This window comes from Heterodontus francisci, chromosome 32, assembly GCF_036365525.1.
Source record: "Heterodontus francisci isolate sHetFra1 chromosome 32, sHetFra1.hap1, whole genome shotgun sequence".
Classification (NCBI taxonomy): Eukaryota; Metazoa; Chordata; class Chondrichthyes; order Heterodontiformes; family Heterodontidae; genus Heterodontus; species Heterodontus francisci.
In genome coordinates, this window is record NC_090402.1 from 18,728,598 (window position 1) to 18,741,653 (window position 13,056).

General features: G+C 38.5%; 1 protein-coding gene across 8 annotated transcripts in view; it reads left to right on the forward strand.

The window, feature by feature from the left end:
• The window catches only part of LOC137347681 (disabled homolog 2-interacting protein-like), an 860,897-nt gene extending 848,198 nt beyond the window's left edge, over positions 1–12,699 (forward strand). For 7 of the 8 annotated variants that reach the window (XM_068012387.1, XM_068012389.1, XM_068012391.1 and 4 more), the window contains 3 exons: positions 2,160–2,362; positions 4,410–4,497; positions 8,932–12,699. In XM_068012387.1, coding sequence (XP_067868488.1) covers positions 2,160–2,362; positions 4,410–4,497; positions 8,932–9,099 — 459 coding nt within the window. In that variant the 3' untranslated portion in view covers positions 9,100–12,699. Of the gene's footprint in view, positions 1–2,159; positions 2,363–4,409; positions 4,498–8,931 lie in introns of those variants that run through there. The other variant, XR_010968997.1, reaches the window with a different exon arrangement.
• The last annotated feature ends 357 nt before the right edge of the window (positions 12,700–13,056 follow it).

Here is a 13,056-nt window from a genome sequence, read left to right on the forward strand (position 1 = left end):
TAAATCCGAGATTGGTAGCTTTTTGTTGACCAGAGGTATTAAGGGCTATGGGGCAACGTTGGGTGAAGTTAGGTTGCAGATCATTCATGATCTCATTGAATGGCAGAGCAGACTGGAGAGGCTCAATAGCCTACTCCTGTTCCTATGTTCCTCTGTTCATTTTTGCTAATAATCTCTTTTAGTGGAACCTTATCAAATGCCGTCTGGAAGTTCATTTGGCAGCCTCCACAGACTCTCCTCTATCCAACATGCTAGTGAACTCCTCAAAAATTACAACTAGATCACTCAGACATGAGCTACCCTTCACAAATCCATGCTGACTCTCCCTGATGATAGATTCCAATGGCTTTCCACACAATTGATGTTAAATTGACAGGTCTGTAGTTACCAGGTTGCTCCCTCTTTCCCTTCTTAAATAATGGAGTGATATTTGCAATTTTCCAATCCAAAGGCACAATTCCTGAACCTAGAGAGCATTGTAAAATTATGACTAACTAACCTGCAATTTACTTACCTATTTGTCTTAATACCTGAAGTGGAAACAATCAGGTCCTGGAGAATTGTCTATTTTAGGTTCACTTGTATCGCTGGTATTTTGCCTCTTCTGCTACAGTGAAAGCAGATAAGAAGTACTCATTGAACAAGTCTACCATTTTCTTCTTGTCCATTTTAGTCTTGCCTGCAACTGTTTTTAATGGGTCTACATCCCCCTTTGCCACTGTCTCCTAATAGGTTTACAAAAACATTTGCTGTTAGCTTTCATATCCCTTGTATGTTCTTTTTATATTCCCTTTTTGCACCTCTCATTTCTTTGTTGTTTGGATTTTCACTTTTCCTTAAATTTAGTATGACTTTTAGTTTTATACTGTCTCTTACTTTATTTATTGACCATGATTTCTTAACTACACAAATAGAGCCTTTTAGGGTTCTTTACTGGTTTTGTATGCTACAGAAAACATATTTGAATATTTCCCACCATTTGTACGTTTACCGATTAACAGTTCAACCCAGCTTACTGCAGTAAATTCATTCCTCATCCCTTTATTTAGTTTCTTCACTTTAAAACATTGGTTTGCCATTCTCCCTTAACCATCTCAAACCTATTTGCAAGATGTTCCCTTACAGTCAGAGTGATACCTAATTCTGCTTCATTACTCATCAGTAAATCTGTAGTGTGTCTGAATTGGAGACTGGAAACTTGCTTAGCACTCTTGTAATTGAATATCTCTCCTAAACTAAAATCTGTTTTTTTTTGGTAAACTAATATGGAGACGATACCACACTGTAATGGCAACTACTTCCTTTTAAGCTTTTTTTTTTACCAATCATTTCAAAAAGCTTGCATCAACTGCATATGCTTAAATGGCAAACTGCTGAACTAAATGTTTTATCCACCAACTCAGCTCTTATCTGAACAGTGTCCATTATTGATGCACAGCCTGGTTTACCTGGAGGGGTGAATGATGCATTTTATATTCATTACAAACATTGAAAAGTCGATACTACATAGTCATTAAGCATGTTTGATACAGTGAGCTGAAGCTATCCCCAAAAGCAAGTAGGAATTAAGTAATTTACTTCAGAAGGACTTGAAGCTGGTTCTAATACTGCAGTAAAACAGCATCTATAAAGTGATTCCAGATAGCTCTAAGTTTGCCCGCTAAAGTCACTAACCGATAGTTGCAATGCACTGTGGGGTTGTCTTCCAAGTTTCTCTCAAAGTCACAACCTTTCAAGCAGTAGCAGAATTCACCTTTTTTCTTATATTGTACACACTGTTTGACTTAATTTTTAAAAATTCCCTGATTCTCCTTTAATTCCACGATTTGCAACCTCAGCCTGCACAAATGCATTTAGCACTTATTAATATATAATACTGAAAATAATATAACTGGATTATTTTTAACATATATATTGGAGACATTGTTGAAGATAGTGGCCCCTTATTCTAAATGCAGCGTAGACTAGAAATGTTAATGGGATTGTGGATGAATTATTTGACATGTCAATGTATAAATGATGGACCACAGCAGACATGAACTTACAGGACATTAAAGGTCTAGTTTTTAATGGAAAGAAAAAGTTAGATTTTCCAGCAATATTTTTTAATGAAATTGAAAAATAAACCTCCTCTCTTAAGCTTGCCTTCTTTACACCAGTATCAGCAGGACATTGCCATACTTCAGGATAAACTGAGGGCGTCCAATCGGAAACTGGAGGAGTATGAGGTGCATTTAAAGAACCAAGAGGAACAAGCACAGAAGATGATGCTGGAGTACCAAGCCAGGCTGGAAGAGGGCGAGGAACGACTTCGCAGGCAGCAAGAAGACAAGGATATGCAGATGAAAGGCATTATCAGCAGGTATGCAGCCAACCATCTGTTTTGCCTGAGGTAATTTCTACTGTAGTGCAGTTTTGTAGACAGTGCATAATTCTGAACTAAATGTTGATGTTGACATTGAATCCAATTACCAGTGCATCTCTTCAAGCTCCTACATTGTTTTGATGTTCAAGGATTTTATTGAACAATTAGGCAAATATTTCCTAGGGATTGCGGATCTGGCTACTTTCATGTTGCCATAAAATATTTGAAGATATGTGATCTGAAAGTCACAATAAGCACAATCCTTCAGTTAGGGTGCTGCTGGCAGGGTCTAAATATGCCCAGTTACAGAAGTCAGTTGAGGGCATAGATACCTGTTCCTGCCCTTGCAAACTGATTGAATGCACCTGAATGTTGTGCATTCTATACCTACAAGGATATTTAATCGCTTACAGGCCAGTCTTGGGGAAGCGGTGTGTGGTTATTGACCATTTTTCAGTCTGGATGGAGGGATATAAATCAAGCTCTTTGCTGGTTTGTGTATGTGGAGGGGTGCAGGATGCGTGTCTTATTATTTTAAGGCTAGTTGGGGCAGAGTGGAGTAAATTTTCCTATTGGGTATTATTCGATGTACATTAGTAACACTCACCCAATCATTACTGTGCTGATCCGGCCAGATTTTGAATAGTGTGGACAGGTTCCCAGCCGATATTCACCAGGAGGAGGCACAAAATCATATCTTTAAAGGGGCTGCCTATAAAGGATAATGGCTGAATTTAAAAAGGATGTAGCCACTTAAAGGCAAGTGGCCACATTTGCGAATAAAAATGTTATTAGCAGTCTTTGTAGGAGATGTGATTTAAAGGTTTCAACTTTTGCAGACATGTTTTTGAGTAACAAATGTCTGTCAAAAGCCAGTTAACATTAAATATGAAGGCAGGAACCTGATTCTGTGACCCTGTTTGCCAATCTAGGAAGCCATCCCTATAGGACAGCGCTGCAATTTGCCTGGAAGGAGGTGAAGGAGCTGGTGGTGTCAATTGCAATGCCAGCCCTCTTCTGTATGTTAGCTGCTGGTTTCCTTGCAACAGATAGCAAAGCTTTGCATCTGACTAGCTGTTTTCCTGGAGCCCATGCAGCCATTTCTGCATAGTAATTACGAGGTGGTTGCACCTCTCTGCTTAGTTATTAATTACCAGGTAGTTGCACCATTGCCGGTAAATTTGGCTAAGGTGAGTGAAGTCTTCCTCCAGTACAGCAGGCAGCAGCAGACTCTAAGCAGAAGATTATTGAGGCACAGATTAGAGATCATCGGACTCACCCTTGCCATTCCTCAATTGTTTCACTTCTGGTTACTGTTTTAAACAGGAACTTCCATCAAAATTCAAAAATTTTCTAATATTATACTGTATGTAAGAAGTTACTAAAATAGTCATTAATTACATTTTATAGTTGAATTTTAAAATACTATGACTCTCATTGATTAACTCACTCATATGAGTAGTAGATTAGCAAGGTGCCAGATTTAGATGATCTCAGCCAGGATGGCAGAATGAGGGCTATAATTGGACTGTAGGTTGGGAGGGGGATAACATCATCATCTAGGGTTCTTGCTGTAGATTGTTATCCAGTGGTCCACGTTGGATGAGAGAATGTGTGAATTCTGAGTGATGAGGATTTTGACTTGACTGTAATGGTGCATACTAGCACCCACTGCAAATGTTCACACAAATCATGTCCATGTGAGTGAAATACTGAGGGGAGGATGGCACCTGTGAAGCAGTATCCAAGCACAAATCGTCAGCTGCAAAAGTGGGGCGGGGGGGAGAATTTTTATTTTTGGGCTGCTGTGTTCAGTAACAGCTTCCCCTTGCAATTAAAGTCAAGATTGCTTCAACTTTTTTTTTAAGTTACAAAATTGTTGAATGTTAAGGCTGATTTGGTACCTGATTTACTCAATGTAATGGAATACAGCTCATCAGTTTGTAGTGTCTGATCTCTGATCACTACAGCATTGACTGAGCTTTCAAGTCTGTTTGATCAGTACTACTGAACCTGCTGTGTTACTCATGTTTTCTCCTTATAGATTAATGGCTGTTGAAGATGAGCTGAAGAAAGATCACGCAGAGATGCAGGCAGCAGTAGACTCTAAGCAGAAGATCATTGAGGCACAGGTTAGAGATCATCTGATTCACCCTTTATACGACATAAAAATGGGGTGCGACCCAATAATTAATGCATGAAATATAATATAGAAGACACTAAAATTGCATTGCAAGTTGATCAGCACCTAACAGGGGCGGCACAGTGGCTAGCACCGCAGCCTGACAGCTCCAGTGACCCGGGTTCGATTCTGGGTACTGCCTGTGTGGAGTTTGCAAGTTCTCCCTGTGACCGCGTGGGTTTCTGCCAGGTGCTCCGGTTTCCTCCCACAGCCAAAGACTTGCAGGTTGATAGGTAAATTGGCCATTGTAAATTGCCCCTAGTGTAGATAGGTGATAGGAGAATGGTGGGGATGTGGTAGGGAATATGGGATTAATGTAGGATTAGTATAAAATGGGTGGTTGATGGGCGGCACAGACTCGGTGGGCCGAAGGGCCTGTTTCAGTGCTGTATCTCTAAATAAATAAATAAATGAGTGAGAGAAGGGTTAACATTTCTGGTACAAATCTTCCCCAGAATTCAGATATTGTCGTTTAGTAGTACAGAACTTAAGTATTGCTGAAAATGGAGACATGTTGTCAAAGCTTCTCGTCTTGCACTCATCAGAACAATCGCAAGAATAACCGATGTAAGGGAGTTGTTGTTTTCCCTTACGTCGGTTATTCTTTCGTTTGTCCTGATGAGTGCAAGACAAAAAGCTTCGACAACATGTCTCTGTTTTCAGCAATACTCAAATTCAGAAATTATTGAATAAATTTTGAGCTGTATTCAGAAGCAACAAAAATACTAGGGAAAAGCTCACATTCTGTGATTCGTATAATGCCTTTCATATCCTCAGGATGTTCCAATGTAAAATGGATTACTTCTGAAATGTAGTAATTTTTACATGAATAAATGTGGCAGTCAGTCAGTTTGTGCACAGCAAGGATCCGCAAACATCAAATGAGATAAAATGACCAGACAAACTCTTTTATAGGTGCTGCTAGCTGAGAGTTAATTATTAAGGACATAGGGAGAACTGCCCCTGTTTTTCGAATAATGCATTGGATCTTTTAAATCCATTTGAAGAAGCAAGTCGGTGTCTCATCCAAAAGTGGCCCCTCTGTTAATGCAGCATTCTCTCAGTACTGCAAAGAACTGTTACCATAGATAATGTTCTCAAGTTCTGGTATGGAATTTGACTATAACCTCTGACTCAGAGGCACTTGAATTTGATGATAAATTAATTGATTGCGCATACTTAATTTTGAACTATTTCACTGTTACAATGATAAGCACATATCAGCAGCAGCACAATAATTATTTCAGCAATTGTTTCACTAAGTCAGGCTACTTGTGTCATAAAACTCAATGTTGTCCCTATGATTCAGCTCTCCAGCACTCTTTTCAGCCCCACTGCTTACTCCAGGCTATGTAATAAAGCACAATTTGAACACTATCTTTTTCATTTTATTCTCTCCATATACATTAGTAGACACATTACTGATGCAAACGGATATGTTTTTTTTTCAGTTTCAATTTGTTTGTGGCTTAAACTGACTGTAAAGGATCACCCATTCTTGCTGAGATTTTGTCTGCTTCAGCAGGATGGTGTCCTGGAACATAGTCTGAAGCACAGGAAAAGCTGAGATCCTTGGCTAACCTCACTTTAGCCTGGGAGCTGTAGTACATGCCTCAGTCTCGAGAAACTCAATTTGGTCGTAATATGAGCTGCAGGTAGAAGTATTTGGAATCAAAACCTCCATATTAGTATTTTCTGAGCCTGAAGTGGATTACAGTAAAATCACACTTTATTTACAAAGGCACTGGATCATAGAAACATAGAATACTTACACCACAGGAGATGCCCATTCGGCCCATCGTGTCCATGCCAGCTGTTTGCAAGGGCAATTCAGCTAGGCCCACACCCCTGCAAATTTTGTCTCTTCAGATAATTATCCAATACCCTTTTGAAAGCCATGATTGAATCTACCTCCAAAACACAGTCTCAGGAAGTGCATTTCAGATTCTTACCACACTGCAGAAAACAAAGTTTTTTCTCAGGTCACCTCTGGTTCTTTTGCCAATCACCTTAAATCAGTGACCTCCGGTTCTCGACCCTTCCACCAATGGGAACACTTTCTCCCGATCTACTCTGTCCTGACCCTTATTCATTCTGAACACCTCTATCAAAACTCCTCTCAATCTTCTCTAAGGAGAACAGCCCCAGCTTCGCCAACTTATCCAAGTAACTGAAGTCTCTCATACCTGGAACCATTCTCATGAATCTTTTCTGCATTCTCTCCAATGCCTTTTCACATCCTTCCTAAAGTGTGGCACCCAGAATTGTACACAATACTCCAGTTGAGGCCGAAACAGTGTTTTATAAAGGTTCACCTTAACTTCCTTGCTGTTGTACGCTATACCTCTGTTTGTAAAGCCCAGGATCCCATATGCCTTAATAACCACTTTCTCAACCTGCACTGCCACCTTCAATAATATGTGCACATATACCCCAGGTCCCGCTGCTCCTACACCCCCTTTAGAATTGTATCTTTTATATTGCCTTTCCTCGTTCTTCCTCCCAAAATGTATTAGTTCGCTGCATTGAATATCATCTGTCACATGTCTGCCCATTCCACCAGCTTGAGTCCTCTTGAAGTCTATTTCCTTCTCACAGTTCACAATACTTGCAAGTTATGTGTCATTCGCAAATTTTGAAATTGTGCCCTGTACATCCAAGTCTAGGTCATCAATATATATCAAGAAAAGCAGTGGTCCCTGTATTGATCTCTGGGGAACCCCACTATATACCTTCCTCCAGCCTGAAAAACAACCGTTCACAACTACTCTGTTTCCTGTCACGCAGCCAACTTTGTATCCATGTTGCCACTGCCCCTTTTATTCCATGGGCTTTGACTTTTTTCAAACGCCTTTTGGAAGTCCCTGTACATCATATCAACCACATTACCCTCATCGAGAAAACTCTAGTTAAGCAAGATTTGCCTTAAATCCATGCTGGCTTTAATCCACATTTGTCCTAGATTATTGTTCCTAAAAGCTTTCCCACCAGCAAGGTTAAACACGATGCATTCCATACATCAGACCATGTGTTGTCTTTGTGACTCATGTTACTAGCTCCAACCAGAGATGTTTAATTACATAACTTCACCCTCCCTGCATCAGTTTCCACAGTTTATTATTTACATATTTTCACACAATCTTATTTATGCTAATCAGATTTATTGCAGAGCTTTTATCAGCTTGGTAATAGTTCTTTTGTTCCAAAACCTGTGATTCTGCTGTAATTATTGAACTGATACAGACTGACACTGTAATTGCATTGAATTTTGTCTCCAAATCATCCTGCCACAAAAATTCCTGCAATTGCTCAATTATATGACATAAGCTCCTTATGTTAGATGTAAGTACTTACTCAGTTAATTGGAAGAAATTACCCCCAAAATGTAAATCATTCATGAATTCTTTTCACTGTGCCCGCGTCTCAAGTTATAAGTTAACTCTGTTAAGCAGTAGACTTTGTTGCATAATTAGAGTATATAGTCTCTGTTAATACAAAATTGAGTATGAGGTGGTGCAATGGGTGTGAGCAGCAGAACTGCTCTTGCACAGCTCTTTGTGGGTGGTTACAGATAAACATTGGCAGAGCTCAAAGAGAAGCTTCCTTGAGAGGGAAATAGTACACAGCATTCAGAAAGACAATAGCCAAATGAAATACAGAAGGTGATGTATAAAGAAAAAAAGAAAACCCTCCAAAGGTTAAAGTATGATGATGTCCTTAGCTTTGTGAGTATCTTTCTGAAAAAGATAGTCCCTTTGTGTAATTACAAATTATTTAGCATTTCAGACCTTCCAATTCGGCCTTATCTCACAACAAACACTTAGACCGTTTAATGCTTATGCATGTATATGAGCAGATATAAATTTATCAAACAGAATAAAAACTTTGCAACAGACAAATGTTTATGGGAGCCCAAAACGGCTATGAATCCCCAGCACATTTGGCAACACAGCCTCAGTTTCAGCTCATGGTTGAGTATTTACCCTCGTAAAATTTTCCTTAGGTTGGAAGGTCTGTCAATTTTGGAAAACTTGCAGCAAAGCAGCACAGCTCCTAGCCTTTCCAGGGCTTGATACTGAAACACGCACTTCTCTTTTTGTTGCTTTGAACAGTGGGGCTATTGGGACCTGATGCTAGGCAACGACGCAACATATTCCAATGCCTGGCCTTGAGATGCCACAGAGATTAACTTAATCTATTTAGATTTGACTTGCTGCAGGGCCAGCTTTTGTTCAGACAATTCTTAACATAAGTTAATTGAGAGTCCTTACGCCAAAATCTTTAGTACAATGATACAAGATATGTCATTTTTTAAATTATAATTTTTTGAAAAATTACTGTATCTGCTATGTTTAAACTGAAGGAACGATGTTGTTTTCAACAGGAGAAACGCATTGTCTCACTGGATGCAGCTAATGCCCGATTGATGAGTGCACTGTCACAGTTGAAGGAGCGCTATAGCATGCAAAGCCGCAATGGAATCTCCCCGACCAATCCCACCAAACTGCAGATTACTGAAAACGGGGAATTCAGAAACAGCAGCAACTGCTAATATGGTGATCCATTTCTGCAAAAGGAATTAGCTGATACCAAGAGTGCTTACAACACAAGGTGTGTTAAAGCGCTGGCATTAGCTAGAGCAACACAGAGAAACTTGCGTCCAAATATCTTGTGATTAAATTTGTGTTTTGTTTATAAAAAGTACATTTAAATGGCCACCTGGAGTCACAAAGAAGCATGTTATTAAAAAAAAAAGTAGTAAGCCTTTCAATCAAACATCTTGCACTGGAGTACAATAGAATCCATATAATAAAGAATACTTGAGCGCTGAGTCTCAACTTAAGTGTCCAGTTGGATTTTGATGATGAAATAACCATAACCATAAAGCAGTGCTGAGAAATTGCTTTCCACCAACGCAGGTTCTGTTTGATTACTCCTGGGCCGCTCCACCTTAAGTACTAACTAATATCCTCAACTTCAAATGGGTCCATTGTACAGTCAATTTTCCTTGTAAATGCCTCTCAGTCGAAACTGAAGATGTTTGGTTATTGCTTTATTTCCACCAGAATCGGGTATACAGACCTAATAATAGGCCAGTTTTATACAAGTTACAGTACTCTTTCCCATTGTTATGTATAAATTGACTGATATTTAGCATTTTCCAATTTTGACCTCCCATGTGCTTCAGCGTGCTGTTTATATCCCTGATGGATAACTAAAAGGAAGAATATCTGTCAATTGCTGTTGACAGCTCTCCAACTCAGTGTCTGTATTGCACTTTTACCATGCACATGAAGTTGTCTTTTGGGGGAATAGAATTTTCCTATTTTGAAACCTTTTATAAGAAAATGCTACTTCTTAACAGCTCATGGAAACGTGCGGATTCACGCACAGTCTGCAATCAGGATCATACTACTCAGCATGTCCAACCAGATAAAGCCATCTTCAGTCTTAGAGAAAAACGCTCTGAGGGCTTGAAACCACTACAGTAAAGTTACTAAAGTAATATCAGAGAGTGAGGATTGCACTAGGGGTACTGCAAAGCACAACTTATTTACTGGAGAAAGCTTGTCTACGAAATGATTCTTTGACTCAATAATCAGAAGCGATGCAAAGCACTGCTCATGAATCAAAGTGATGTATGAAAGAAGCAGATGGCAAGCTTGTACTCACTAAGTATGTGAATCACTACTTTTGGATGCATTTGATACATATTTATCTTCTCGGTTATCTTGAGTCTGACTTGATAAGCTGGTATTTTTTCTTGTATGCACCATTTTGTTTTAAACATCCTTTTACCATAAAGGCTTTCCTGCACAAATTAATGGTTTTGGTGCATTTTATCTTCCATATCCTGCTGCTCCCATGGAAACAGATGGACTTGGCCACTGCTGCTTCAAAAAAAAATTCTGATTTTAAAACTAAACCTTTACAACTATACAGTAATAATAGTTATTAAATTTATACCTATGCGTGTTTGTGAGGGTATTTAAAGAAAACCCGAATGTATGACTTACTTCCCAACTTTTATTTTTAAGCGTTAGTCAGTTTTTGCATCTGTACTGTATTAAAATTCTATGTATCTGACATAAACTGTATATAGTTAACATCTGTTTCTGGTACTGCTTGTCTCAAAGTCGCAGCAGAGTGACTGCATCTTTAACTGCTGTTTATGTTGTTAAAAATATGTCTGATAAAAGCCAGTGGTGGTAAATTAAACCACTTTATATAGGCAAACAAAATCACTGTGTGATTGCAATCTGTGGTTCTGTAGTTCTCAAGGCCATTTGTTATACTTATTGACTTTTCAGATTTGCAGCATCTTAAGTTGCATTTGTATTTAGCTACACTGACGTATGACAAGTATCATGACTGCACCAGTGATTTGGCAGAGGACGCCAACCAGCCAGCTCACAATGGTTTCACAGAAAAGGGGAATGGTTCTGTGTACTGATTTAGGCACTGCCATGGAATGCCAGCAGCCTCAAGGGGATACAATATCACAATGTCCTGAAATGCTATGCATTTGCAAAACTAAGATGTAAAACAAGAAGTCAGCTTTTTGAGTGCACTGCTAAACCAGAAAGTCTATTCCTGAGCAATACTCACATAGCTTTATGCATTATTACAATTAAACAATGTCAGCCTTCCATAATTTTTTTTTTAATTTTGTAGGTTTGTATTTTCTTAATTGTAATTTAAAAAGTTTCATCATTTTCATTTTTAAATGCATGTAAAATATTCTGTGGATTTGTAAAAAGCCATGTTTACAATTTGAATTAAACTGCACTTGATAATTTTATTTCTTTTAAAAACTGTGAAAGTTCTTTAAAGTAAATCATTTCGGTTTGTAAAAGCCACTTCATAGCTCTTATAATTTCTCTTCGTTTTAACTCCTGTGCAGTAAACCGAGGTCCATAGACCTTAAGGAGTCTGTCAGGTTCTCTCTTGGGTCTGGGTGTTCTTGAAAACAACTTTCTACAGCTTCTGTAATCATTGACATTCACGTTATTTCTGTTGCTATATATTACTAATAAGATTGTTTTCCTTTGGGTAGACGACACTGTCTTTAGAAGGGAGGATGTATTAACATTTGCAAAAGAATCCCCGAGTGTGCCATTGTTTGCAGGCAGCTCCCCCAAACAAATAAACAAAGTTAGAAAATCACTGACTTGCTGAACTTCTGTGCATTTGAATTGATTTTGAAATGTGACAGTCAGTATCACACCCAAGTACAAGTATCCTTAAAAACAATTTGCTCCACTGTACCAATGTTTTCATCAGAAACTAACCGTGAAAAACCAAAGTACTTAAACAGCGGGTTTTAATTTCTTCTAAAAATAATGGACATATTTAGAGGATTCGGTCAACCTCCTAAAGTGTTTGAACAACTGTGGTAGGAGCTTAAACAACATTAGACTCCAAGATACCAATGGCCTGAGGGTCTGCAGCATTTTCTTTCGCTAGAAGCTTTCCTAAAAAGGTGATACTGTTTAAACTCCTTAAACGGAGCATTATGCCAAAGATTTTGTACTCATTGGCATCTTGAGATACTGAAGGTTTGTTAGTTTCCATTAGCAGATTTAGCCTGAAATGTGTGAACTGCAATTTGTTGAGTTACACCCAGTCTAAAAAAAATTCCCGGAAACCCTACAATTAATTGGACTTGAATGCTATGTGCTATTGGCTCTGTCTGCAATATCGGAGTGGCAAATATACGGCAACAGGTTATTTCAAAAAGTGCTTTAGCCTTAAAAAGCTACAAATTCTATGTCGGACATTGTTTAAACATTCTTTTTCTAAAAATGCGATTGTACTATCACAGACTGTGTGGCCATATGCCCGATGCTTTAATTTGCCACAAACAAATGAGAACTTAAAACAATTCAAATTATTCTCTTTATATCTTTGTCCTTAAATGCTGCTTTTAAGGATGTACCTCCAATTAACTGGTGTCTACTGATACTTGTCCCTGGAAAGCTGTTGTACGTTTTATATCCTTACACTTTTGTAAGTATGTTTTAAGTATTTGCTGGACTCACTTCAGCTTACTTAACCTGTAATAATGTACAGAGAAGTTGGTTGTGTTAAAATATGTGGCTGTGCAATTTATGTACATTTGCAACTAGACTTATTAAAGTTTTATTTAGCTATTTTAACCGATTTGTGTAATGTCATAGCTATAAGCACAGTTTGACATTTGTAACATTATTGCAACGGACACAATCACAAACTTGTGACATTCATTTTTGTTGGGTTTTGTGTAATAAACAATGGGGAAGATCGTAATAGGCTTCAGGAGGACATAGACAGGTTGGTAGAATGGGCGGAGGCAATTCAATGCAGAAAAGTGTAAGATATATTTTGGTAAGAATGAGGAGAGACAATACAAGCTAAATAGTACAATTTTAAAGGGGGGGGGGGTTTGCAAGGAGAATGAGAGGTAGGGTTGTTTGTGGACAAATCCTTGAAGGTGGTATGACAAGTTAATAAAGCATATGGGTTCCTT